We start from the raw sequence: 23,340 nt of genomic DNA, 5'->3' as shown, positions 1-23,340 counted from the left end.
TTTACAGGTCCTGCAGAACTTTGACAGTTCCATCAGGGCCTAGATTTTTTGGGCAATCCATTCTACCAGGTTTGTGTCAGAGCCAAAAAGGCCCTGGCTCTGGTCAAGGCCAGGCAAATCTCTTTAGGGCTGGGGATTACCAACAAATTGGGGTTAGCAGAGCATAATGTTCTCTGTGAGGCATATTTGGAGAGGTAGGCTGGTTCTGCACTTTGCTTCTTCTGTTGTCCTGCTGAATTCAGATTGATTTGAACCAGGATCTTCCTCTTTCCTATCCCCTGAGTTGAAACAGAAAGTGTTCTGCACTTGATTGGGGAAGCTCAGAGCTGGGAGGGAAGTGGGGTTGTGAATCTGCTTCCTTATGTTTCTTTTCCTGAACAAGCGGGTGGGGGGGGGGGTCTAGTGACGTTCAGGCGACATTAGAGTGCTTTATTTCTTGACTTTTTACTCCAAACCAGAACTCTTATTCTCTGGGGTGTTCACTACTCCTACCAATTTAGTGCCATCTGCAAATTTAATGAGTAGTCCCTCCACCCCCTCATCCAGGTAACTGATAAAAATGTTGAAAAGTACCAGACCCGGTACTGAGCACTGTGGTACCTCACAGCTCACTTCCCTCCAATCTGATGAAATACCACTGACAACTATTCTTTGGGTGTGGTTTTGTAGCCAGTTCTTTATCCATCTAACTATCCAAAAGTCCAGTTTTCAATCCTCCAGCTTCCCCAGCAAAACATCATGTGGAACCTTGTCAAAAGCCTTACTGAAAGGACTGATTAGCTGTTTTATCAAAGATCATACTATATAATTTGGGTATTATGACATAGTTTACTAATTTGCCACTAATTTCCTTTTTCTTTGTATTTGTACTCCTATGATCCTTGTTCCATTGTCTGAGGAAAAGTGCATGAACTTGAAAGCTCATGCTTTGAATAAATCTTTGTTGGTTTTAAAGATGCTATTGGAATCAAATTTTGTTGAAATCCAGGTAAACATCATCAATTGAGTTTCCGCGATCAGTAAGCCTGTCATTCGGTCAAAGAAGGAAACCATGTTGATCTGCCCGGACCTGTTAGAGACAAATCCATGCTGACTAACTTGGCTCAACAAATGGTCCTCCAGATTATTGCAGATCACCCCCTTTAAAATCTGCTCCATTATCTTCCCTGCAATTGAGGCCAGACTCACTGACCTGTAGTTTTCTGGGTCATCCTCTCTGTTTGAAGATTGGGATAACAATTGCTCTCTTCCAGTTTTCTGGCACATTTCGTCCTCCAAGAAGTCCTAAAGATGATGGACAAAGCTTCTGCAAGGTCTCCAGAAAGTTCTTTGAGTACTCTTGGGTGCACATCATCTGGCCCAGGAGATTTGAACTCTTCTAGGACAGCCAAGTGCCACCCAGACACGATACTTGCCTACTACGATCTCTAGATGTGTCCATATTCTTCTGGTTAAAAAAAAAACGCAAAATAGGTACTGAGCCTTTTTGTTTTTTCTCTGTCCTATGTCAATCTATCTTTATCTTCATCTTCAGCCAACAGCAGGTTTATTCCCTCCATTTCTTGTACATTTCATTTTATTCCTTAGCTGTTCATCCAAATATGCTCCATGGATCCCCTACCATGTTTCTGTCTTGTTGGAATAGTCATGGCTTGAGCATGCAACAACTCTTGTTTAAGGAGAGCCCATCTGTCACTTGCTCCTTTCTCTTCCAGTATTCTTGTCCATGGGATTACTCTCATCATGACTGAGTCCACCCTATAAAAGTCTAACATACACGCCTGATTGCAAACTTCCTTGACTGCCCCCATCTCAAAAGGAATTTTAGGAGGACATTGTCACTACCCTCCAGGGTCCCCATCTCCTTTACCTTATCTGCAACAGCTGTATTGATGTGGGGAGCATTCATATTTGCAACCTCCCCTATAGCTTGGAACGAGTACAGGTGTCCTCAAAAGTCTCTCCCTGCCTTTCATTTTTAGTTATCATTAATCAGAAGCACAAATGTTTATCCCATTGTACTGCGCTCACACACATCATTCATACTAATTAATAACATACTGTAGTTATGCAGACACCTTGGCAGCCAAGTTTTGAGCAGACAGTTTCTAATCACCGAGCCCACTGTATGGCAGTACAGTATTACATGATATTAATGCACAATTTTGCCAAGTCTTCTGGCTTGCTGAGACACAACACCCTGTATTAAGTCACTTGTTCCCAAAGAGTTGTGTTTATGATTGCAGCCAGAACCCCTTTTCTAACCTTTCCAATTAGGCAGCCATCATTTCTTTTCTAACCTTCCTGGGTGGAAAAGACCTTGAAACTAGTGCATGACCTGGTAACATCTAGAGTAGATTACTGTGGTGCACTCCACATGGACAGTCACTTAAAGAAGCTGCATTCAGTACAGAATGCTGTGGCCAGAGTATTCTGTCATAGGGACCATATCTCTCCAGTCTTGTTCCAGTTTGCTTCTGGGCTCTATTCAAGGTACTAGCATTGAACTTTAAAGCCTTTTATGGCCAAAGACTTCCTCTCCCATTTACTCTGGGCATCTTTGGAAGCCCTGCTTCATTTCCTCGCAACTCAAAGGCTAAATGAGAGGGAGGTATCTAAAAAAGGGCCTTCTTGGTTGTGGCACCAAAACTTTGGAACTTTCTCTCAAGTAAAAAAAAAAGAATAGGGATATGGTAATACTATGGACAATAAAGTGACATTGTAACAAGTAATGAAGAGAGGGCTGAACTACCCATTCCTACTTCTCAGTCGTCTCTTGTGAGGCAAATTCATTTCATATGATGTGGGATGGGAGTTGTGGTCTAGGATCACTGTAGGGATAATCCCATCTTCAAGAGGGAAAGGGGGGATCCAGGTAACTACAGACCTCTCCACTTGAAGTCTATAGTTGCCAAAATTTTAGAACAAATCATCAAACAGTTGGTCCTTGAGAAGCTAGAGCGGCTGGCTGTGATTGCTAAGAGTAAGCATGGCTTTCTCAAGAATAAGTCATGTCAGACTAACCTTATCTCTTTTTTTGAGAAAGCTACTATCTTGCTAGATCATGGGAATGCTGTGGACATAACCTTGATTTCAGTAAGGTTTTTGATAAAGTTTCACATAAATTTCTTATTGACATGTTGGTAAAATGCAGTATGGATCCTATTACTGTTAGGTGGATTGAGAACTGGTTAACAGATCGCACCCAAAGGGTGCTTGTAAATGGTTTGTCATCTTGGAGAAGAGTGATGAGTGGAGTAGAACAGGCTTCCTCGTGAGATGGTGGGATCTCGATCTTTGGAAATGTTTAAGCAGAGGCTGGATAGCCATCTGGCAGAGAAGCTTAAGGGGGTGGCAGGTTAGAGTGGATGAGTGATAGGGTTGTGAGTGTCCTGCATAGTGCAGGGAGGGGGGTGGACTAGATAACCCAGGAGGTCCCTTCCAACTCTATTATTCTATGATACTATGAGTGCCTCAGGGGTCTGTCCTGGGCCCTGTGTTGCTTATAGATGATTTGGATGAAGGAATAGGGGAAGTGCTTATTAAATTTGCAGATGATACTAAACTGGGAGGGGTAGCAAACACACCAGAATGCAGAATCAGAATACCGGTTGATCTTAACAGGCTGGAAAACTGGGATAAAATGAATGTCAGTAGTGATAAATGGAACGTTAATTTCTACCTATGTGCCGGTCACCACTTGAGACTACAGTCCTCGAGCAATAAGTACGTGCTGCTCCGTCGACGACATCGGTCTCCACGCGTCACTTGCGAAAGCGGTGTGTGTGAGCCCGCAAAGGCGAGGCCGGCTCCCCCCTCTAACCAACAAGTCCCTCTTTCCTGCTGGCGCATAGGCTCGCCTTCACTTTCAGCCTACCTTCCCCTCCCCTCCCCTCGCCTCGCGGCGGCTCCCCGCCTTCTGACCCTCCTCCCTCCCTCCCTCCGCGCCGCACTTGTTCTTCCTGGACTTTGCGCCTGAGAGCGGCTACCTGAGAGTGAGCCAAACAAGCCAGAGCAAGGAGAGGTGAGTCTGCGGCGCTGGCGAGGACCGGCCACGAGGATGGCGAGGGGGCGGCGGGGCCGGGCGACGCCGGCTGGAGTCTGATGAGGGCGATGACGTCCTTCGAGGAAAGCCGGTGTCTCCTCTGGAGGAGGTGGAGGGGCTCTCCCGCAAACGGAGGGAGTTACAATCCGGGGCTTCCGCACCAGGCTCCATGTGACATTGCACGCGGTTGGGAATAGAGAAGACCCAGTGGTGTGCTCGATTCACTCGCCTGCCGCTTGTGCCTTTAAAGCTTAAAAAACAAACAAACAAAACCCCACAGATTTCTTTAGCCCCTCTCGGCGACAACGTTTGCTGTTCCTGGACTGGGGAAGCGTTTGCCCTAGGAAATCTCCTTACTGTATTATGGCATTCTGTGGGATCTCCCTTGAGCATTAAAAGAGGCTTCTGGGGACTCGACATAGCCCCATAAATCTCCCAGCGCCTGCATTGTAAGGCATGGCTGCTTAGAGGTACGCCTGGCCGAAATGAATGAGAGACGTTCATGCGAACAAGCGGGATTCAGAGCGGGCTGCGGTGCTTGCGAGTACCCGGTCGCGCCGCCGCTCCTCTGGTGCGCCCGCCTAATTGTTTCCATGCCAGCATTTCACACGTCTCCGCCCCGTTCTCCTCCTCTGCGACTACCCAGTACAGGCTTTCTTATTGTGCTGCTGACACCCGGCTTGTGTGCCATGAAAAATGTGCGGCGTGTGGGAGTTCCAGAGACCAAAAGCTATTTGTGCATCCTCTAGAGTAGGCTGTAAGGGAACTGTGGAGCTCCGGCAAGCAGGAGGAAAAGAATACCCTTAAGTCAAGTGGGGCTTGTTTGGCCTAGCAAACCTTCAACCACCACGGCCAAATTAGGTTTGGTGTAGTTCAGGAAGGAAGTTACTCATGCACCCTTCCTACTCATTTGCACACGAATGCACTAAAGGCAGTTACAAACTTGCAGTGTAAAAAAAAGATTCCCCTTCTGATCTATGAAAAGGACCTGAACCTGCATTTGGTTTCTGCCTGTCTCAGACAAATTTACAGTTATTTGGTAGCAGGGGAGGACAGCCATCAACTTATGCCATGGTCCACATGTACATTTGCTGATGCTGCCGTGTAGTAGCCGATTTCACACTGGATTAGTTTGGGTTGAGGTAAGGGACTGGGAAAGGAAGATCGGGGGCCCTCATTGATGTGAGAGATCATGGATCCCCCTGAGATGGTTCCCCATGAGACACTTGTATCAGAAGGTCTTGTATCAGAATTTGACAGTTAAAGTATACCCGGGTAATTTTTTTTCTTTAACTGTTCCCTCCTGTGACAAGGAATACGTTTATGTTTATGGCATGACTATTGTAACAGTAGAGATAAGAGTCTTTCGGGCACAAAATTTGGTGCTCTGAAACTCTCATTATTTGAAGAAATAGCTATCTCTGTATTTTTCAGTTTACTGAAATGGCTTCCCTTGAAAATTCTGAATTTCAAGGTGATCATGTGGATGCTCCTATGTAATATCTGGTGGCTTGATCCTTAAAGTTGGTTTTAGATGCCTGATAAGTCCTGTTCATGGGTTGAATTATGAAAATATGTATATTTCTTGTGCAGTAGTAGTGATTTTATTAGCATGCTAATTAGAAACAAGCTATCAACTGGCAGAGAGGTAATTGGATTCCATGGGTTAATATGATCGGAATCCTGGCATTGCCTTGCCTTTTGGTTTAAACCAAGAGGCACAATAGAGTATTAGCCCTCTTAGTTTTTGGCTTTCACTATAGAGAAACCTTGAAACTTCTAGAGGATGAGTTTTCCAAGCTTTTTTAAGCTTTCATTTTTTGAAAACTTTAACTTACTGAGCGTGTTAAGGCAAGCTCAATATAGAAAGTTCATAATGCATGTTGTAAAGATTGATTATTTATATTTAAAGTTTTGCTAGCCTTTAATTTATGTAAATGTAAATATACACTTGATTAATGCTATTGAGAATAAGTGTTGTTACATTACAATGAATAACTTAATGTTTGAATATACTTAGCTTTAATTATGAATTGTTTTTAGAAGCCTAATGTTCAGAATATATGAAAATAATGTTTGTACTTTTTTCTATGTAAAAAACAGACAGCTGAAGAAAGTGTTGGGATTTCATCTAGCACCTGTTGTGTGTGTATCATCTACATGTTTAAATTGGATGTACCATAGGAGAGTTATGAAAAGGAATATCTGGGGGGGGGAATCTTTTGTTATCATACTACTACATTTGTTCCATAACTGCTTTGAAGTTTTATTATAATATCACTCCTGTGAATGATCCTTGAGGCTTTATTTTGTGGGTAAATTGGAATTTTCCCCTCCTCTTTTTTACTAGTTTTTGGTGTATATCCCCTGTTGTGTATGTGAGTCAACAGATTCACAGAGCAGGAACTGCAATTCAAACCGCGATTAACCAGATGGGTCAACTTGCAGGATTCCATTGAGTTAGTTCTGGGTGTGAGCTTAATAAAGAGCTGACTTTTCATTCTACAAGAGCCTCTGCACCTTATTCAGTATTGGAGATGTGGAAGAGATGCTGAGCTAGGTATGCAGCCCCATCTAGTATTGGTTGAATCACTGCGTTCCAATCTTCTGAGGCGGAACTGCTGAAATCCCTCCCCGCCTTCCGAGGGGGGATTGCACAGGTCTCTACGTTCCGCCTTCTGAGGAGATCTGTCCCTGTCATCCGAAGGGGTAGCTGAATCACACTACTCCACTGCCTGAGGTGGTCAGCTCATCACATGGGCTCCTGCCGTCGATCTATCCTGTCTGCCTGCCACGGGATCTACACACTGGTCTCCATCATGGCAACCAGAGGCTATATTGAAAAACTGATCTGGTATTCCTAGCCACGCAGGAATCCTACGCCACCCTTCTGGGCTGCTACCTTTTGGCTGATATCATCACCACTGCAGACAAGAAGTTTGACATGTTCCTGCTACTCAAGTCCCTGCCTCAACCACCACTCCACACATTGGACATTGCTGCGTTCTCTGCCAAAGATCGTATGCTTTCCGGCATCTTCAGTTGGTTGTGGAGGGGGTGGCTGGAAGGACACCAGGGCTCTATCTTCATGCCTTTCACATCTCAACAGGATGAGCTGTCAGTCCACAAGGGCTGTCTGCTGTGGGCTGTCCTCCCCTAATACGTACAGGACTATCCAAGCACAAATGGTATTATAATAAACATACCTTTTACACCTTTAGGAGGAAGAGAGTCTAACAAAGTTGTGTTCTTGGATGGCGAATATTTTACAGGACAAAGTTGCTTTCAATAGAGGTGATATTGTAGAAAACAAATTCAGATATGTTGCTGTAGGAAACATTTTTTTTCCATTGCATTCTCAGTCCATTTCAATTTTTTACAAATATTAAAAACCATGACTTGGGTAAATATTTTGGTGAAAGAGTTGATGAAAGAAATTAACCATTATGATAACAATATATGCAAGACTATTGTATTATATGGTATGGTTTTAAAAAATGATGGGTTGCAGTATGAAGAACCAGCTTCTGTGTGAATCAAGAAACCACATGCTTCATTTGAGTTCCCTTTAAAGTTTTCTCAGCAGCTCCTCAAAGAGGCAAGGTGCTTGAGAATCTGAATGGTGGCTTTCCTCTTTGGAAGAGGGAGCAGCTATCAAAACAAAAACCCTTCAAAAGAAGCTCTGCATGCTCAGTTACAAGCTCTGCAAATTGATTCTTTCGGTTTCAGTGTGGAGCAAGTAATAACTTATTAAATAATTCATTTGTAGGCAACCATGAATGTTGAACATGAAATCAATCTTTTGGTTGAAGAGATTCAACGACTGGGGACCAGAAGTAAGTAGTAAGACTTCCGTGGTTACAAATAGCAGCAAATGTTTAGGCAAATTCCTGCCTCATTCTCAAACCTTATTCTTTTCTTTACATATTGGAAAAGATCTTTCTGCCCTGATCTGGGTGGCCCAGGCAAACATCAGACGTCAGAAGCTAAGCAGGGTTGGCCTTAGTTAGTATTTGGGTGGGACACCTCTAAGAAAGACCAGGGTTGCTATGTAGAGGCAAGCAGAGGCAAACAATCTCTGAACCTTTCTTGGCTTGAACCCCCTCCCAGAGTAGTCATGAGTCAGCTGTGACTTGTTGGCAAACGAAAAGATTTGTCCATATGTTAATTTTCAAACTTCACATTTTTGCTACTGAAAACATCTGTATCACATGATCTGAGAGAGATCCCATAATTCCCTATGATATTGCAAGGGATCCTGGTAATGCACCATTAAGATTGGATGATGATTTGTTGTCTCACCTGAAAATATATGGTATTTACCAACAAAGGAATTCCAAGTTTTGTGGTCTGTCTTTGGGATAACATAATTATCTACTATGGTAACTATCTTCATGGTTGAAGGCTGCTGTTAACTGTTACATTGCCACCTGTCATGGGTTACAATAAGACACAGGAGCAACATAAGTCTTAACTGGCCAGTAATTTTCTGGTAAAAGGTCTTGGCTACCACTAGCCTAACAGTGGTATAAATTCTCTACAGTGGTATATTTTTTCAGTTCTACCATTTTAGCAGAAATCCTGTCCCACCCAGCAGGCATAACTCCAGAGTAAGATCATACTGTTAGCCAATCATGAATAAATACTCTGGCTATTGAATCCTAAACGATTTCTTATCTCAATATTATTAAAATCTAGTGGGGGAGGTGTGGGAAGAATTGTTCTGTATTGTTTATTATTCTGTATACTCTTTATTTTTTTTAGATGCTGATGGGATGTTGAGTGTGAAGTTTGGGGTACTCTTTGCTGATGAAAAATGTGCAAACCTTTTTGAAGCATTAGTGGGTACTCTTAAAGCTGCAAAACGAAGAAAGATTGTCAGTTATCCTGGAGAGTTGCTTCTACAAGGAGTTCATGACAATGTTGAAATTTTATTACTGCAGGATTAGTTCAGATTTCTTGTTGATATTGCATTGTTTTTCAGGTAAATGAATATCCAGAACAAGGCAAATATGCATGAAGATGTATTTTATCACTTTCTAGTCAAAATGAGGCATTCCTTTTGTGAATAAATTGTTTGCAAAATGACTGTTGGGGACCAAAATGTGCCAATCTCCTGTATTTGTCTCAGGTAATCATTTTGAAATGTTTAAAGTATTCTGATCTTTCCAATAAATTATCAGAACTTGAAAGCTAGTGTTTGTTACAAAGGTATAAAAATACATAACTATATTCATGTGTTTGTCTTTTGGCTTGCTTTCTTTTATCTCACTGCTAGTATCAGAGCTCTTCTAAATTTTCAGGCAAAATGAATATAGTAAAGGAGAACTGGAGAGACAGAAATACATAAAGCTCCAATGCAGTAAATGCATTTTGAACACACATATTGTCTTCTCCCCCACAGTGGGCTGTCTGCTCTGTTTTCAGATTAAGAGAGGGAGCCATGTTTGTAGCAGTAGAAAACAAGAGTCTAATAGCACCTTTAAAAGCTTGTGGCAGGATATGAACTTTCATAAGTCACTGCTCGCTTCTTTAGATACAGCTAGAATATGAATCCACCTGTCCTATATCTTGGAGAGTGGAGTGGTTTCAGGTGACAAGTGACAATATGCAGAGGATTAGTAGGTGTGGAGAAATCGGCACTGGTAAGGAGACAGGTAGCCTAAGTTCTTAATTAAATCCTGGAGGATGCATTGTCTTGAACTTCATTACCAGTTGCAATTCAGCAGTCACGTTTTGTAAACTCCCTTTGAAATCTCTTTTCTTTCTTTGGGCCCTGGTGGGAGGCCAGTGGCCACAGAAGAGAGGTTGGTCCAGATGATACCAATGCATGACTACTACTCCGGGGGACTGGTGTCAGTGGGTGAGGGGACTCGACAAGGCACTCCCTCACCATGACATCTGCTGAATCCTCAGCTATAGCCTGAGGTGCTGAGCTGTGGCTCCTCCCCCTCCCCAGCCACTTCCACTTGCTGTTCCCTCTGGACAGGTCTGTTCGTCTATAGACTGCACTTCTTTGCAGAGAAGATTGCTCCACTGCATGAGCTCTGCATTCCATGGAACAATGCTGCCTTTTACCCAGGGGTTACAGATACAGCCCAACTTTTACTCCATTTCCAGGCCACCCACAACCTCTCTGACATGGCCCTGACCTGTGGTAGAACAGCCGTTTCCTCAGGGAGCAGCTCTAGTGCAGAGGGGACATTGTCGGGTCATGCCCCAGGCTGGCTGTATGGATGCAGAGCACATCGATAGTGTCCTGGAAAGGATTAAGGATATGCATCATTTTGCAGAAGTTCAGTCATTCACTGGAGCTGATGCTGAGCTATTCTTCCCCATTAAAGATGGTCATGGAGGAAATGACATCCTGTCTCAGGTGTCCCAGACAGTGCTCCCCAACTCCAGAGCATCCTTCACCCACCCGGTGGTTTATGCACCAGGAAAATAATGCCCTTGAGGCATGCAGATGATGCCATTGTGGGTGTTTCCGAAGTGTGGGCTGAAAATGGGGCCCAGGATTGGAGAAACTGAGAAGTGCAGCTGCTTTTTGGTGCTGGGCTGGGGGGCCCAAGTAGGCGTGTAATTAAGGTGGGAGCAGCAACAGGGAGTTATGACATGGGAAGGGAGGATGCTTCCCCCTTCTCCCAAATCACTGCTGTCAAGAGTCTTCCTCTCCGTAGAGTGTTAGCAACTGCTGGTGGCTGGGCAGTACTAATGATTTTGTTGCCACTGTGGAGACACCCAGGAACAGATGAGGGAACAGAGGTTCTGAGACTCCTGCTGACTCCCTGCTAGGGCTGGGTTCCAGCTGACTAACAGGATGGGTTTGATGCCTGGGAACAGGGCCCTGTGGTATGGAGGGGAAGGGGTGGAGGACTCCCCCCCTTTTTGACAAGCACCCTTTGCACCCATTATGATCCTCATGCCACAGAGGGTTCACAAACAGGAGGGGCAGGGTGGCATAAAATCCCCATAGCTAAGCCAGAGGGGGTTGGTATGGGCAGAGAAATATGGTGGTTCAGAGCCCTGAGTCTACCTAATATCCCTAAAACCAAGCAGGGAAGAGGAGTTCTCAATCAAAATGTTGGTCCTCAGTGGAGGCATCCAGTAGAGGTGTCCAGTGAGATGGCTAGAGCTAGTGTGGAGGAAGACTCATGATGAGATGGCAAAAACATCTTATTGTGCACTTACGAAGGTGAGAGGTTGGTGAAGGTGGCTAAACGGCAGTTTTATGCCACCTCTCACGTCCGTGAGCTGTTGCCCAGCACTATTGTTTAGGGTAGTTCAGACTCTTACTGCCTTTGAGAAAGGGCACCAGATTTCTATTCAATTGGAACCTGGCTATGAGGCATTAGTGGGCTTTTTCACAGATAAAACCTTATTGCTCCATTGGGATCTTCCTGCCATGTTTGATACAGAGAGGAAACTGGAGCCCTCCTGGCTGCCTCGGGGGGATGAACTGGATGGCTTCAGGTGGTCCTGATAAACCAGTGGACAAGTTGCTAGGGAAGGTGAGGGCGACTACATGCCTCCTGGATCCCTGTCCGTCATGGTTCCTCAAGACAACCGGACAGGAGGCCCTCTGAGGGATATCATTCAAATTCTCCCTGTCTATTGGGGAGTTTCCAGAGGCACTGAAGGGGGTAGTGGTTCATCCCTTACTGAAAAGCCATTGCTGGACCCACGGGACCCAGCCAGCTACTGCCCAGTCTCACATCTTGTGTTTCTGGTTAAGATAGTTGAAAGGGGTTCCGTAGACTTAAAGGAAGTTTCAGTATTTGACCCATACCAGTCGGACTTCTGCTCTAGCCACAGGGTGAATGACCCCCAATGCCAGCTGGATTGGGGCAGCTCAGATGTGCTTGTCATGTTAGATCTGTCAGCTGCATTTGATGTGGTTGACCACAAGCTACTGGCACACTGCCTCACCAGGACCAGGATACAGGGGACAGACCTTCAATACAGGGGACAGACCTTCAATAGCTGTGCTCCTTTCTCCAAAACTAGACCCAGCGTTGCTGTGGGAGGGGAGGTATTGTGCTTATTTCATCTCCCCTGCAGGGTTCCTCAGGAGGCGGTACTCTTGCCCCAGATTGTTAAACATCTATATGTGCTCTCTGGCACGGCTGGTTTGAAGTTACAGGTTGGGTTGTCAACAATATGCGGATGACACCCAGCTCTATTTCTTCATGGATGGCCACCTGGACTCCCCACTGATACATTTGCCAGATGTTTGGACATGGTGGCTGGGTGGTTGGAACAGAGTCACCTGAAACTCAGCCCCTCCAAGATGGAAGTCTTGTGGCTGGGTGGGAAGGAGATGAGTCAGAAAGCACACCTATCCCCCTTGGTCGGGGTGCAACTTAACATCACGCCCTCGGCAAGGAACTTGGGAGTGATCCTGGATGACTCCTTATCCAAGGAGGCCCAGCCTGCTTGGCATACTTCCACCTTCGTCAGATGCAGATACTATCCTGTTCTCGGAACACTTGGCCACAGTGATCCATGCAACCATCACCTCCAGACTAGACTTCTATAACTCACTCTATGCAGGCCTACCCTTGTCCTTTACCTGGAAATTGCAGCTGGTGCAAAATGAAGCCACTAGGGTCCTCACAGGTACATCCTGGGGGGCCCATATCCAGCCTGTGCTGAGACAGCTGCATGGCTTGCCAGTTGTAGCCCAAGGTTCTGGTATTAACCTTTAAGGCCATCTGCTGTCAGGGCCCACTTATCTGAGGGACTGCTTGCCTGCTTATTCCACAGGGCACTTCACTCTGCAGGAGCTACTTTATTGGTGGTCCCAGGCCTAAGGGAAGTTTGCCTTCCCTTGATCAAGGTCAGGGCCTTTTCAGTCAAGGGCCCTGATGGAGCTCTTGAAGTTCTTCAAGGCCTGAACGATGGAGCTCTTCTATCAGATCTTCATTTGAGGCCGGGGCTATTATGAACTGCCCCCCACACCCCTGAGTGAATAAGATCCATGCATCTCCCTTTGTACCCGCCCAGAGGTGTTATTCACCTGTGTGAGCTGGGGGATTGGGAAAGTTAACTGTCACCAATTGGCCCTGGATTTGATGTCTATTTGTAAGAGGTTTTATAATGGATTTTTAATGGGGGAGGGGTTATTCTGAATTTGTTAGCTGCCACATGCTGGTCAAAGGGAGTGGCAGGATGGATGGATGGATGAACAGACCCCTCCGTTTGGCATCAGCACAGTGATGGGGTGGCTCAGATCCCTGAGTCCACCAAAGATATCCAAACCCCAGCAGGGGAGAGGAATCACAATCAAAATATGGATTCTCGGCCTTGGAACCCAGTAGCTAAGCCCCTTTAATGGGTGTGAGCACAGAGATGGGTGGCTTAAGACCTGAACCCACCTAACACCAAAACCCTAGCAGGGAGAGTTCACAATCAGGAGAGAATATGCTGTGTTATTGTACTTTTAACAAGTCCCAGCCTCTGCATGTAACTGAACAGCTGAACAAAGAGAGGCTGCTGAGCTGAGAGTACATACAGCACTCTGAGCCCATAGAGCAGCACAGGAACTCTGTTATTGACAGCCAGCAGTGCTTGTTAAGGTTTGGAGGGCTCTTATTGGTGTTTCCAAGGCTGGAAAATTTTAGCATATGCTAGCATGAGTTTGTTTTGTGAGCAGTGGGTGTGCAGTTTTGCCCTTAGCTTATTATCGGGATGTTTTCTGATCAACTGTGGTCTCTATCAGTATCAGAAGGGAAAACATTTTTTAAGGCCCCTTCTGGGGAGTATTCATGTTCAGAAGAAGGGTTAAGCACTCTCACAGGTTGATTCTGCCCTGAGAAATGTCCTCCTCAAGCTTTTGCTGAAGGGAGAAATGGCCCACAGCACCAAGTTTTTCCTTCAGTGAGTCCTGCACAGTATACATTGACTATATATTGTGACTTGCCGAGTGTCAGAAACCTCCATGTTGTTTCCAGTGACAAGCACATAAACAAAACTAAACAGGAGGTTTACTGAGCCAAGTGAAAAGGGAATCACAAATTCTGCAGGACTGAATGATGGCTTGACCCCTCCCCACATCCATTTCTTACTTGAAGCAACTGCCTGTTAAAATGTACTGGCCTTTCAGCTGCTGTTTTAACAAAAGTAATCAAGAAGAACATACACAGGGAAAAATAAACTGGAAAATGATAAACAACAATGAGTTCCTAAGCTATCTAGTCACTCAAGTTTATTGATACAAGGGCCGTTCATGTGTCCCTGTTTCCCTCACAGCTTGAGAGAAGTAGGCAGAATTTTTAAAGAGCAACACAATAAATATAAGAATTAGACACAAAACCAGAGGGGAAAAATAAAGTTATGTACCATTTTTCATTATTATCATTAAATTTAATGTCAGCACATTAAAATGTGCTTTAAATATTCTGAGGATATGCAATAAGAAAATGGTAGGAAAGGCTTTGCTGTTCAGATACTGTTTGTGCAAAACATACTTGCATTCAGTTAACTTTTTGGATGAAAGCTATTGTATGTGTTTTGAGTGGTATTGTTCTTTCATGCTATCTCTCCCTTTCTTGTAGAAAAATGTTTGTGCTTTCTAACTTGCACTTTAAAACATGAATTCGATACTCAAGCAATCAAAGCATGTTGGCTACCTTCTGAAAAGTCCCACACAAGCATTTTGTATATTATCTTTCCCCAAGTTTACCATTTGTGAAATTTCAGGATTGTATCCTGAAATTTCTGACAGTTAGAGCAGTTTCTCAGTGGAACAGGCTTCCTTAGGAGGTGGTGGGTTCTCCATCTTTGGAAGTTTTGAAAGATAGGCTGGATAGCCATCTGATGGAGAGGCTGATTCTGTGAAGATCCAAGGGGGTGGCAGGTTACGGTGGATGAGTGATAGGGTTGTGAGTGTCCTGCATAGTGTAGGGGGTTGGACTAGATGACCCAGGAGGTCCCTTCCAACTCTATGATACTATCATTCTATGCCCCATCTGCCAGCAACAGACACTGATGGATACTTCCCACACAGAAATGTCCAGTACTCATGTGCAGTGTGTCACCACTGTTCCCTCTTTGTGATGTGTGTCTACTATGGCTGTCAAGAGTACTGAGTCTCTTTCATGATTACAACTGCTTCATGCTTTAAACTTGGCCATCCCATATGACCAGAGCCAGGAGAAAAAATACAGTGGGTAATTGTGTACTAATGACTTTCTGTAATCCTCAAGGGGTTCAAAGAGTTATAAGTGGGTTAAGGTGCACCATATGTTTGGCCTTGAAAACAGCATCATCTGATCATCATCACCTGATCGTCTATTAGAAACGGGGCACAGGCAAGCAAAACATTTGGTCTATCAACGACTTATGGATATTGAGCTGCAAAATGAGATGGCCCTACTCCCAAGCCCATATAGGTTACTAAAGTCCTGGGAGGGATTTTCTACTGCACCGTATCTAACATACTAAATTTACTAAATTTCGATGAGCTTTTTCGAGGGCCCGGTTCAATGCATTTCCATCAGCACTGCTAAGTGGAAGACTGCAGCGTGTGCCTATAGAGGACTGATTATGCCCTTGCAATTCAGGTGTAATTGAATCAATTGCCCACATTATATTATACTGTAACTTTTATAAGGTTGCCAGAAGCCGTTTAATCTTGCCCTTGCTATCAAGGTTCCCTGGACTTACAGATTATCATCTAATTAACATCTTGCTTGCAGATAAAGATAATTCTGTTTCTTACATGGTGGCAAAATTTTGCTATACTGCCAGCGGAGTGCAGAAATTTTGGTTACTGTTGATGCTGACCTGACTGTTAAAATGCTGTATTAATGTTTTGTGCCTTTGTTAACTCCCTGATGCTGAATGTCTTGTTAAAACGCTGTAATAATGTATGTGGTCTGTAGATACTTTGATACTGGTCAATGACCGTAATAATCAATCAATCAATCAATCAATCAATCAATCAATCAATCTATCTATCTATCTATCTATCTATCTATCTATCTATCTATCTATCTATCTATCTATCTATCTATCTATCTATCTATCTATCTATCTATCTATCTATCTATCTATCTATCTATCTATCTATCTATCTATCTATCTATCTATCTATCCATCCTATCAAAAGCATCATGCACCAACTTCCTTTTAATTCCACTGAAATAGTTCCCAAGAAAAGATGGTGCTCTCTGCACCAGATCCTGGGTAGAATCACTGATCTGTTTTCTGTATGGCTGTTGGTTGTAGGGATGTGAGTTCCTCTTTAAACTGGAACATCATCCTTGTGTTATATATATACACACATGCACACATACAGGACCTCAGAATTTTGCTGGCTACAAGATTCTTGCCAGTTTGTTGAAGCTGATAGATCTACTGCAGCTCCTGGTGACAAGGAAGTGACTGCTTCTAGATGTAAGCAAAGATCTGTTGTAAACTATGTGAAATGTTTATACATAGAAGGCTGCTATAAATATGCACAATTATTTTATCATTCTTCTTGTATATATTTTGGTTGAGAGCTACACTCTTGTACAAACACAATACTGGACTGAGTTGCCAGCAATATGCAAGTGACACTATCTTGCGCTTCCAGCTGATGCCAGGGTGGTTTTCAAAACAGTGAGCAGGTGCCTGGAGGGAGTATTGCCATAGATGACAGCTACCAAGATTTAAGCTGAATCCTGACAAATAAGTATTAATAGTGAGGGAATGGTCTGACCCGGGAACTGTACCTAAAGAAGCAGGTTTTTAGCTCAGGGGTGCTGCTGGAGCCAGACCTTCAACTGGACAAATATGGCAACAGCGGCTAGTGCACGTTTCACCAGCTTCAGTCCTTCTTGAGCAGGAAAGATGCATGCTTTTTAACATATTTATTAATGATCTAGATGAGGGGGTGGAGGGACTACTCATCAAGTTTGCAGATGACACCAAATTGGGAGGCCTGGCAAATACTCCAGAAGATAGGGACACAGTTCAACGAGATCTGAACACAATGGAAAAATGGGCAAATGAGAACAAGATGCAATTTAATAAAGATAAGTGTAAAGTTCTGCATCTGGGTCAGAAAAATGAAAAGCATGCCTACTGGATGGGGGATACGCTTGTAGGTAACACTATGCGTGAACGAGACCTTGGGGTACTTGTGGATTGTAAACTAAACATGAGCAGGCAGTGTGATGCAGCGGTAAAAAAGGCAAATGCCATTTTGGGCTGTATCAACAGGGGCATCACATCAAAATCACAAGATGTCATAGTCCAATTGTATACGGCACTGGTCAGACCACACCTGGAGTACTGTGTGCAGTTCTAGAGGCCTCACTTCAAGAAGGACGTAGATAGAATTGAAAGGGTACAGAGGAGAGTGACGAGAATGATCTGGGGCCAAGGGACCAAGCCCTATGAAGATAGGTTGAGGGACTTGGGAATGTTCAGCCTGGAGAAAAAGAGGTTGAGAGGGGACATGATAGCCCTCTTTAAGTATTTGAAAGGTTGTCACTTGGAGGAGGGCAGGATGCTGTTCCCATTGGCTGCAGAGGAAAGGACATGCAGTAATGGGTTTAAACTACAAGTACAACGATATAGGCTAGATATCAGGAAAAAAGTTTTCACAGTCACAGTAGTTCAGCAGTGGAATAGGCTGCCTAAGGAGGTGGTGAGCTCCCCCTCACTGGCAGTCTTCAAGCAAAGGTTGGATACACACTTTTCTTGGATGCTTTAGGATGCTTTGGGCTGATCCTGCGTTGTGCACGGGGTTGGACTAGATGGGCTGTATGGCACCTCCATGATTCTATGATTCTATGATTCTATGATTCTATGATTCTATGATTCTATGATTCTATGATTCTATGATTCTATGATTCTATGATTCTATGCCCTGGTAACATTTTGATTAGAATTGTTGCAATGGACTGTCCATGGTGCTGCTTTGAAAGCTACAGTTGGTACAGAATCCTGAACCAGAATGGATGGGAGTGGGTTGTAGGGACTATATCACTTGTTCAATCTACACTAGCTCCCAATTTTCTTCCAGGCTTAATTCAGTGTGCTGGTACTCACCTGAAAAGCCCTATATGGCTTAGGGACCACATACCTTCTCCCATACAAACCTACATCCCACTCTGGGGAACCGCTTGTGTTTCGTGTTGGTTCAGATGATCACACTATCAGTAATATCAGTTCAGACTTTGCATGAGGATTCCATCTCTTCCGGGGGGGGCGGGGGAAGGGGGTATCTTCCCACATTTGAACTATTTCAGTAGACGCCTTGCTCTGTCTGTCTTTCTTGGAACACATGAACAGGATACAATCCCCTTACATAAGAGTAGCCTCATTGCTTCAGTATGTTTACTCTTGTATAAAGCAGGGGGTTATCAAAGAGCCACTCTAAAACAGAAAAGATAATTTATTTCCTCAATCATTTGACCCCTGAAATTTTTTTACGTACAGGAGAAACCACTTTTAAAAGGAATGGGGAAGAAATAGATCAGCACTGGGATGTTTCTGAAGTTATTTGAACACAAGAAAAAATAGTAACATCAAGTAATGAAAATGGAATGTTAAGGTAATCTGAAAAAGCCAGGGCCTTTCCGCACAAGGACCAATGTTGCCAATTGGTTCCAGAAAGCGGAAACGCTATTTTTAAAAGTGCAATCTCACCGTTACGCATACCTGCCTTAGTAGTGGAATCCAGTAGCGTTTCAATCATTTTGCACAGGTTTCCGGTCTCGCAAAAATCGGTAGGAAGGAAGCGATTTTTTCTGTGCTTTGTCCCGCCCCTGGCTGTCAATCAAGTGAACAGTCAATGGGCGGTTGTTATCATACTCCCGAAAAGCCCCTTTCCCTTTAAGAACAGTAAAAAAAAAAAAACACAAGTTGCAACGAATATGCCTTGATTCCTCCTAACGTAGAGACCCATCTAGCTGGTGTGTGAGCTGGCGAGTCATCATTACCACGCTCCCCCGAGTGAAACCCCCCCCCCCAGCACGGGCGCGATTTTTGGTCGAAAATAAAGGGAACTGCAAACGGGGCTGTGTTGTGCTTGGTGACTTAGGGGAGCTTTAAAGCACTTCTGTGGAGGGACTGCAGCCGGAGAAGACTCGCTGGGTGGATGAAGCCTCACTGGTTCGTTGCTTTCGGCTCGCTCCGAGAAATAAAAATGGCGATCGCTTCGCTGGAAGTTTGGAGGACAGAGCCAGGGGGAGGGACTTTGTTGGAACTGCAACAATGGGAACGCACAGGTCTTTTTTGCTAGTGTTGCAGATTTGTTTGCAAGAGTGTAGCGCTTTTTGGAGGGTGAATCCACTTTTCCCGATTTCCCTTTAAGCGCTACAACGAATTGCTTTTTGCAGGACTGTTCCAGGAGTGTGGCAGATTATGTGCGACATCTTGCAGAACTGCAAATTAGTAGCGTTTACAATTTGCAAGCCTTCTGCTACATTAAAGTCGTGCGGAATGGCCCCCAGTGTTCCTACCTAGAAAATGAATGGGGAGAGGATAAACTGCCAAATGAGCCTGAACCAAGTTATCCACAATTACTCTGCCATTTCTAATGCTTTAGTAACAACCAGGAGTTGTGAAACCAGTCTTCAGATTAATTTATAGCAACCTTGAGGTTTCATCCAATCCAAATGGCATTCAGGAGTTTCTCAGCTTAGGGATAGGTTTAAACATGCCAAAACTTCATTCAGACCCATAGGTCTCCAACCCCTATGCTGTAAATGTAGTGTTATACTAATTATCTACATTTTAAAATTAGTGAACATGTGAATTTAGTTTCTATAGTTGTTTGTACATTGTTGGCGTGAGTGACGCAGCATGCTTGGACAGTGGGAGCACTGCATCACTGTAAGTGTATACAGGTATTACCTCCTTGAATAGGATGTTTCTCTTTGTCTTCTGGGAGCTGCCCTCTGACCCCTCCTCTCTTGCTTTGTCCTCTCACTCCACATGGCTTTCCATGGAGACACCATCTCTGCAGGTCTCTCCCATAGATACAACATAGTCCCACACAAACTGGCCATTTGTGACAGGGAAAGTTCTCTTTAGATTAGGCTTTTCCCTGTCTTCTTTTGATGGCAACCTGAATATAAACTGGATCTACTTGAATAAATGTGAGTTTACCTTTTTTGCAATATACCTCTTGGAAGATTTATATACTGCACTCAGTATCACCCTTCCATGACTGGACACCTCTGCTTTTTAACAAAATATCTCTATCTTAATGTTTTCTGCTTAAATCCTTAAACTCTTTAGATCTTTGATGTAGCATTTTAAATAGCTTAATCCTCTGCTAAAATGTCTATTTTTGTAAATAGCTTGTCTACCAATTTATATTGTGAAGGGAGAATATAATCCCCTGGGTAGATTTCATCAGAGGAAATAGTTTTGTCTCTGAGCAGGAGCCATTAAAGATGTCTGGGGACAGGAATTTCTGAGGAGGAAAAAGAAGAGAGAGTTTTCAGAAGAAAGGTACTCTCTATGAAGAAAATAGAATAACATTGTGGGTAATACAATAGAAATCAGGAGTCCTATAGCTGTACCATGAGCAGCACCAGCAGAGAAAGCCAGCTAACCCTCAGAAAAGAGGAACTTCAGAAGTTGTGTGTGCATGTGAGAGAGGGAGGGAAAGAAATATTAGCTCAACCAAAATGCCTTCCTGTTAAAATTGCCTACTGCAGGGTTGTGTTGTTTGTTGCACTGACTATGAGAAACACACACCCGCAAGCTTTGGTTACCACAGGAATTCTGTAACCAGTAGTAGCTACTTTTTGCTACTACCTCTGGCCCCAGAAGCAATATCATTGTAAGCCATCTTCAGCTATGAGGAAAAGCAGGATCTAAATGTTGTAATAATAAATGATAAATAACTTCTAGTGCACAAGATGGGTAGCTGTACCAGTAGAAAAAAACAAGAGTCAAGGAGCACCTTAAAGACTAACAAAATCTGTGGCAGGGTATTAGCTTCCATTCGTCACTGCTTACTTCTTCATGTATCTGTGAGTCACGAAAGCTAATGCCTTGCCACAAATTTTGTTTGGCTTTAAGGTGCTACTGGACTAGAATTAGAAAAGAATGAGTCATACATTTCTTGTATGGTGTATTTTGTTTGAGCTCATGATGGTGCTGCTTCTAAGTTACCTCCATCTGGCTGTCAACTGCCACAGGTGACACTGTCAAAATGAGGGCAGGAAGCAACCAGGCACCCCTTCTTAACTATGTGGACTCAAGAAGATCCAAAGGCTGTCCCTCTTTGTTGTTGTTATGTGCGAAGTCGTGTCCGACCCATCGCGACCCCATGGACAATGATCCTCCAGGCCTTCCTGTCCTCTACCATTCCCCGGAGTCCATTTAAGTTTGCACCGACTGCTTCAGTGACTCCATCCAGCCACCTCATTCTCTGTCGTCCCCTTCTTCTTTTGCCCTCGATCGCTCCCAGCATTAGGCTCTTCTCCAGGGAGTCCTTCCTTCTCATGAGGTGGCCAAAGTATTTGAGTTTCATCTTCAGGATCTGGCCTTCTAAAGAGCAGTCAGGGTTGATCTCCTCTAGGACTGACCGGTTTGTTCGTCTTGCAGTCCAAGGGACTCGCAAGAGTCTTCTCCAGCACCAGAGTTCAAAAGCCTCAATTCTTTGACGCTCGGTCTTCCTTATGGTCCAACTTTCGCAGCCATACATTGCAACTGGGAAGACCATAGCCTTGACTAAACGCACTTTTGTTGGCAGGGTGATGTCTCTGCTTTTTAGGATGCTGTCTAGATTTGCCATAGCTTTCCTCCCCAGGAGCAAGCGTCTTTTAATTTCTTTACTGCAGTCCCCATCTGCAGTGATCTTGGAGCCCAGGAAAATAAAATCTGTCACTATCTCCATTTCTTCCCCATCTATTTGCCATGAATTGAGAGGGCCGAATGCCATGATCTTTGCTTTCTTGATGTTGAGTTTCAAGCCAACTTTTGCACTCTCCTCCTTCACCCGCATCAACAGGCTCTTTAGTTCCTCTTCACTTTCTGCCATTAGAGTGGTATCATCTGCATATCTGAGGTTGTTGATATTTCTCCCTGCAATCTTGATCCCAATTTGTGACTCCTCTAATCCTGCATTTCTCATGATGTGCTCTGCATACAAGTTAAATAGGCAAGGCGACAGTATACAGCCTTGCCGAACTCCTTTCTCAATTTTGAACCAGTCAGTGATTCCATGTTCAGTTCTCACTGTTGCTTCTTGACCTGCATATAAATTTCTCAAGAGACAAATAAGATGCTCTGGTATTCCCATCTCTTTAAGAACTTGCCACAATTTGTTGTGCTCCACACAATCAAAGGCTTTAGCATAGTCAATGAAGCAGAAGTAGACGTTCTTCTGGTACTCCCTAGCTTTCTCCATGATCCAGCGTATGTTGGCAATTTGATCTCTAGTTCCTCTGCCTCTTCGAAATCCTGCCTGTACTTCTGGAAGTTCTCGGTCCACATATTGCTGGAGCCTAGCTTGTAGGATTTTGAGCATAACTTTGCTAGCATGAGAAATTAGTGCAATGGTGCGGTAGTTTGAACATTCTTTGGCATTGCCCTTCTTTGGGATTGGAATGTAAACTGACCTTTTCCAATCCTGTGGCCATTGCTGAGTTTTCCAAATTTGCTGGCATATTGAGTGTAGCACTTTTACTGCATCGTCCTTTAAGATTTTGAATAGTTCAACTGGAATGCCGTCACCACCACTAGCTTTATTGTTGCTCAGACTTCCTAAGGCCCATTTGACTTCACATTCCAGGATGTCTGGCTCCAGATCAGTAACTACCCCATTGTGGTCATCAGGGATGTTAAGCTCGCTCTTGTATAGTTCTTCTGTATAATTTTGCCACCTTTGTTTAATCTCTTCTGCTTCTGTGAGGTCCCTACCATTTTGGTCCCTTATCATACCCATCTTTGCATGAAACGTTCTCTTCATATCTCCAATTTTCTTGAAAAGATCTCTGGTCCTCCCGATTCTATTGTTTTCTTCTATTTGTTTGCACTGTTCATTTAAGAAGGCATTCTTATCTCTTCTAGCTTTTCTCTGGAATTCTGCATTCAATTGGGTGTATCTTTCTCTTTCTCCCTTGCCTTTCACTTCCCTTCTCTCCTTAGCTATTTGTAAAGCTTCCTCAGACAGCCATTTTGATTTCTTGCATTTCTTTTTCTTTGGGATGGTTTTAGTTGTTACCTCTTGTACAATGTTGCGAACCTCCGTCCATAGTTCTTCAGGCACTCTGTCTATCAGATCTAATTCCTTAAATCTATTTGTCACCTCCACTGTGTATTCGTCGGGGATATGATTT

General features: G+C 43.9%; 1 protein-coding gene across 2 annotated transcripts; it reads left to right on the top strand.

Moving 5' to 3' along the window:
- Positions 1–3,872: 3,872 nt before the first annotated feature.
- ABRACL (ABRA C-terminal like) lies at positions 3,873–9,281 on the top strand. Of its 2 annotated transcripts, none has more exons than XM_077351270.1 (3): positions 3,873–4,024; positions 7,815–7,881; positions 8,810–9,281. In XM_077351270.1, exons 2-3 carry the CDS (start codon positions 7,821–7,823, stop codon positions 8,992–8,994), a joined length of 246 nt encoding a protein of 81 aa, XP_077207385.1. In that variant the 5' UTR covers positions 3,873–4,024; positions 7,815–7,820; the 3' UTR covers positions 8,995–9,281. The 2 variants fall into 2 exon arrangements, with proteins under 2 accessions (XP_077207385.1, XP_077207375.1); XM_077351260.1 differs by lacking the exon at positions 3,873–4,024 and adding an exon at positions 4,932–5,187.
- Positions 9,282–23,340: the final 14,059 nt, after the last annotated feature.

This window comes from Paroedura picta, chromosome 1, assembly GCF_049243985.1.
Source record: "Paroedura picta isolate Pp20150507F chromosome 1, Ppicta_v3.0, whole genome shotgun sequence".
NCBI classification, from domain to species: Eukaryota; Metazoa; Chordata; class Lepidosauria; order Squamata; family Gekkonidae; genus Paroedura; species Paroedura picta.
This window is presented reverse-complemented; position numbering and strand designations above follow the sequence as displayed.

Coding starts and splice junctions, on each gene's coding strand:
- ABRACL (XM_077351260.1), top strand. CDS start 5,140: ATGCTGCCGTGTAGTAGCCGATTTCACACTGGATTAGTTTGGGTTGAG. Junction 5,188..7,814: donor CTGGATTAGTTTGGGTTGAG/GTAAGGGACTGG, acceptor ATTCATTTGTAG/GCAACCATGAATGTTGAACA. Junction 7,882..8,809: donor TCAACGACTGGGGACCAGAA/GTAAGTAGTAAG, acceptor TATTTTTTTTAG/ATGCTGATGGGATGTTGAGT.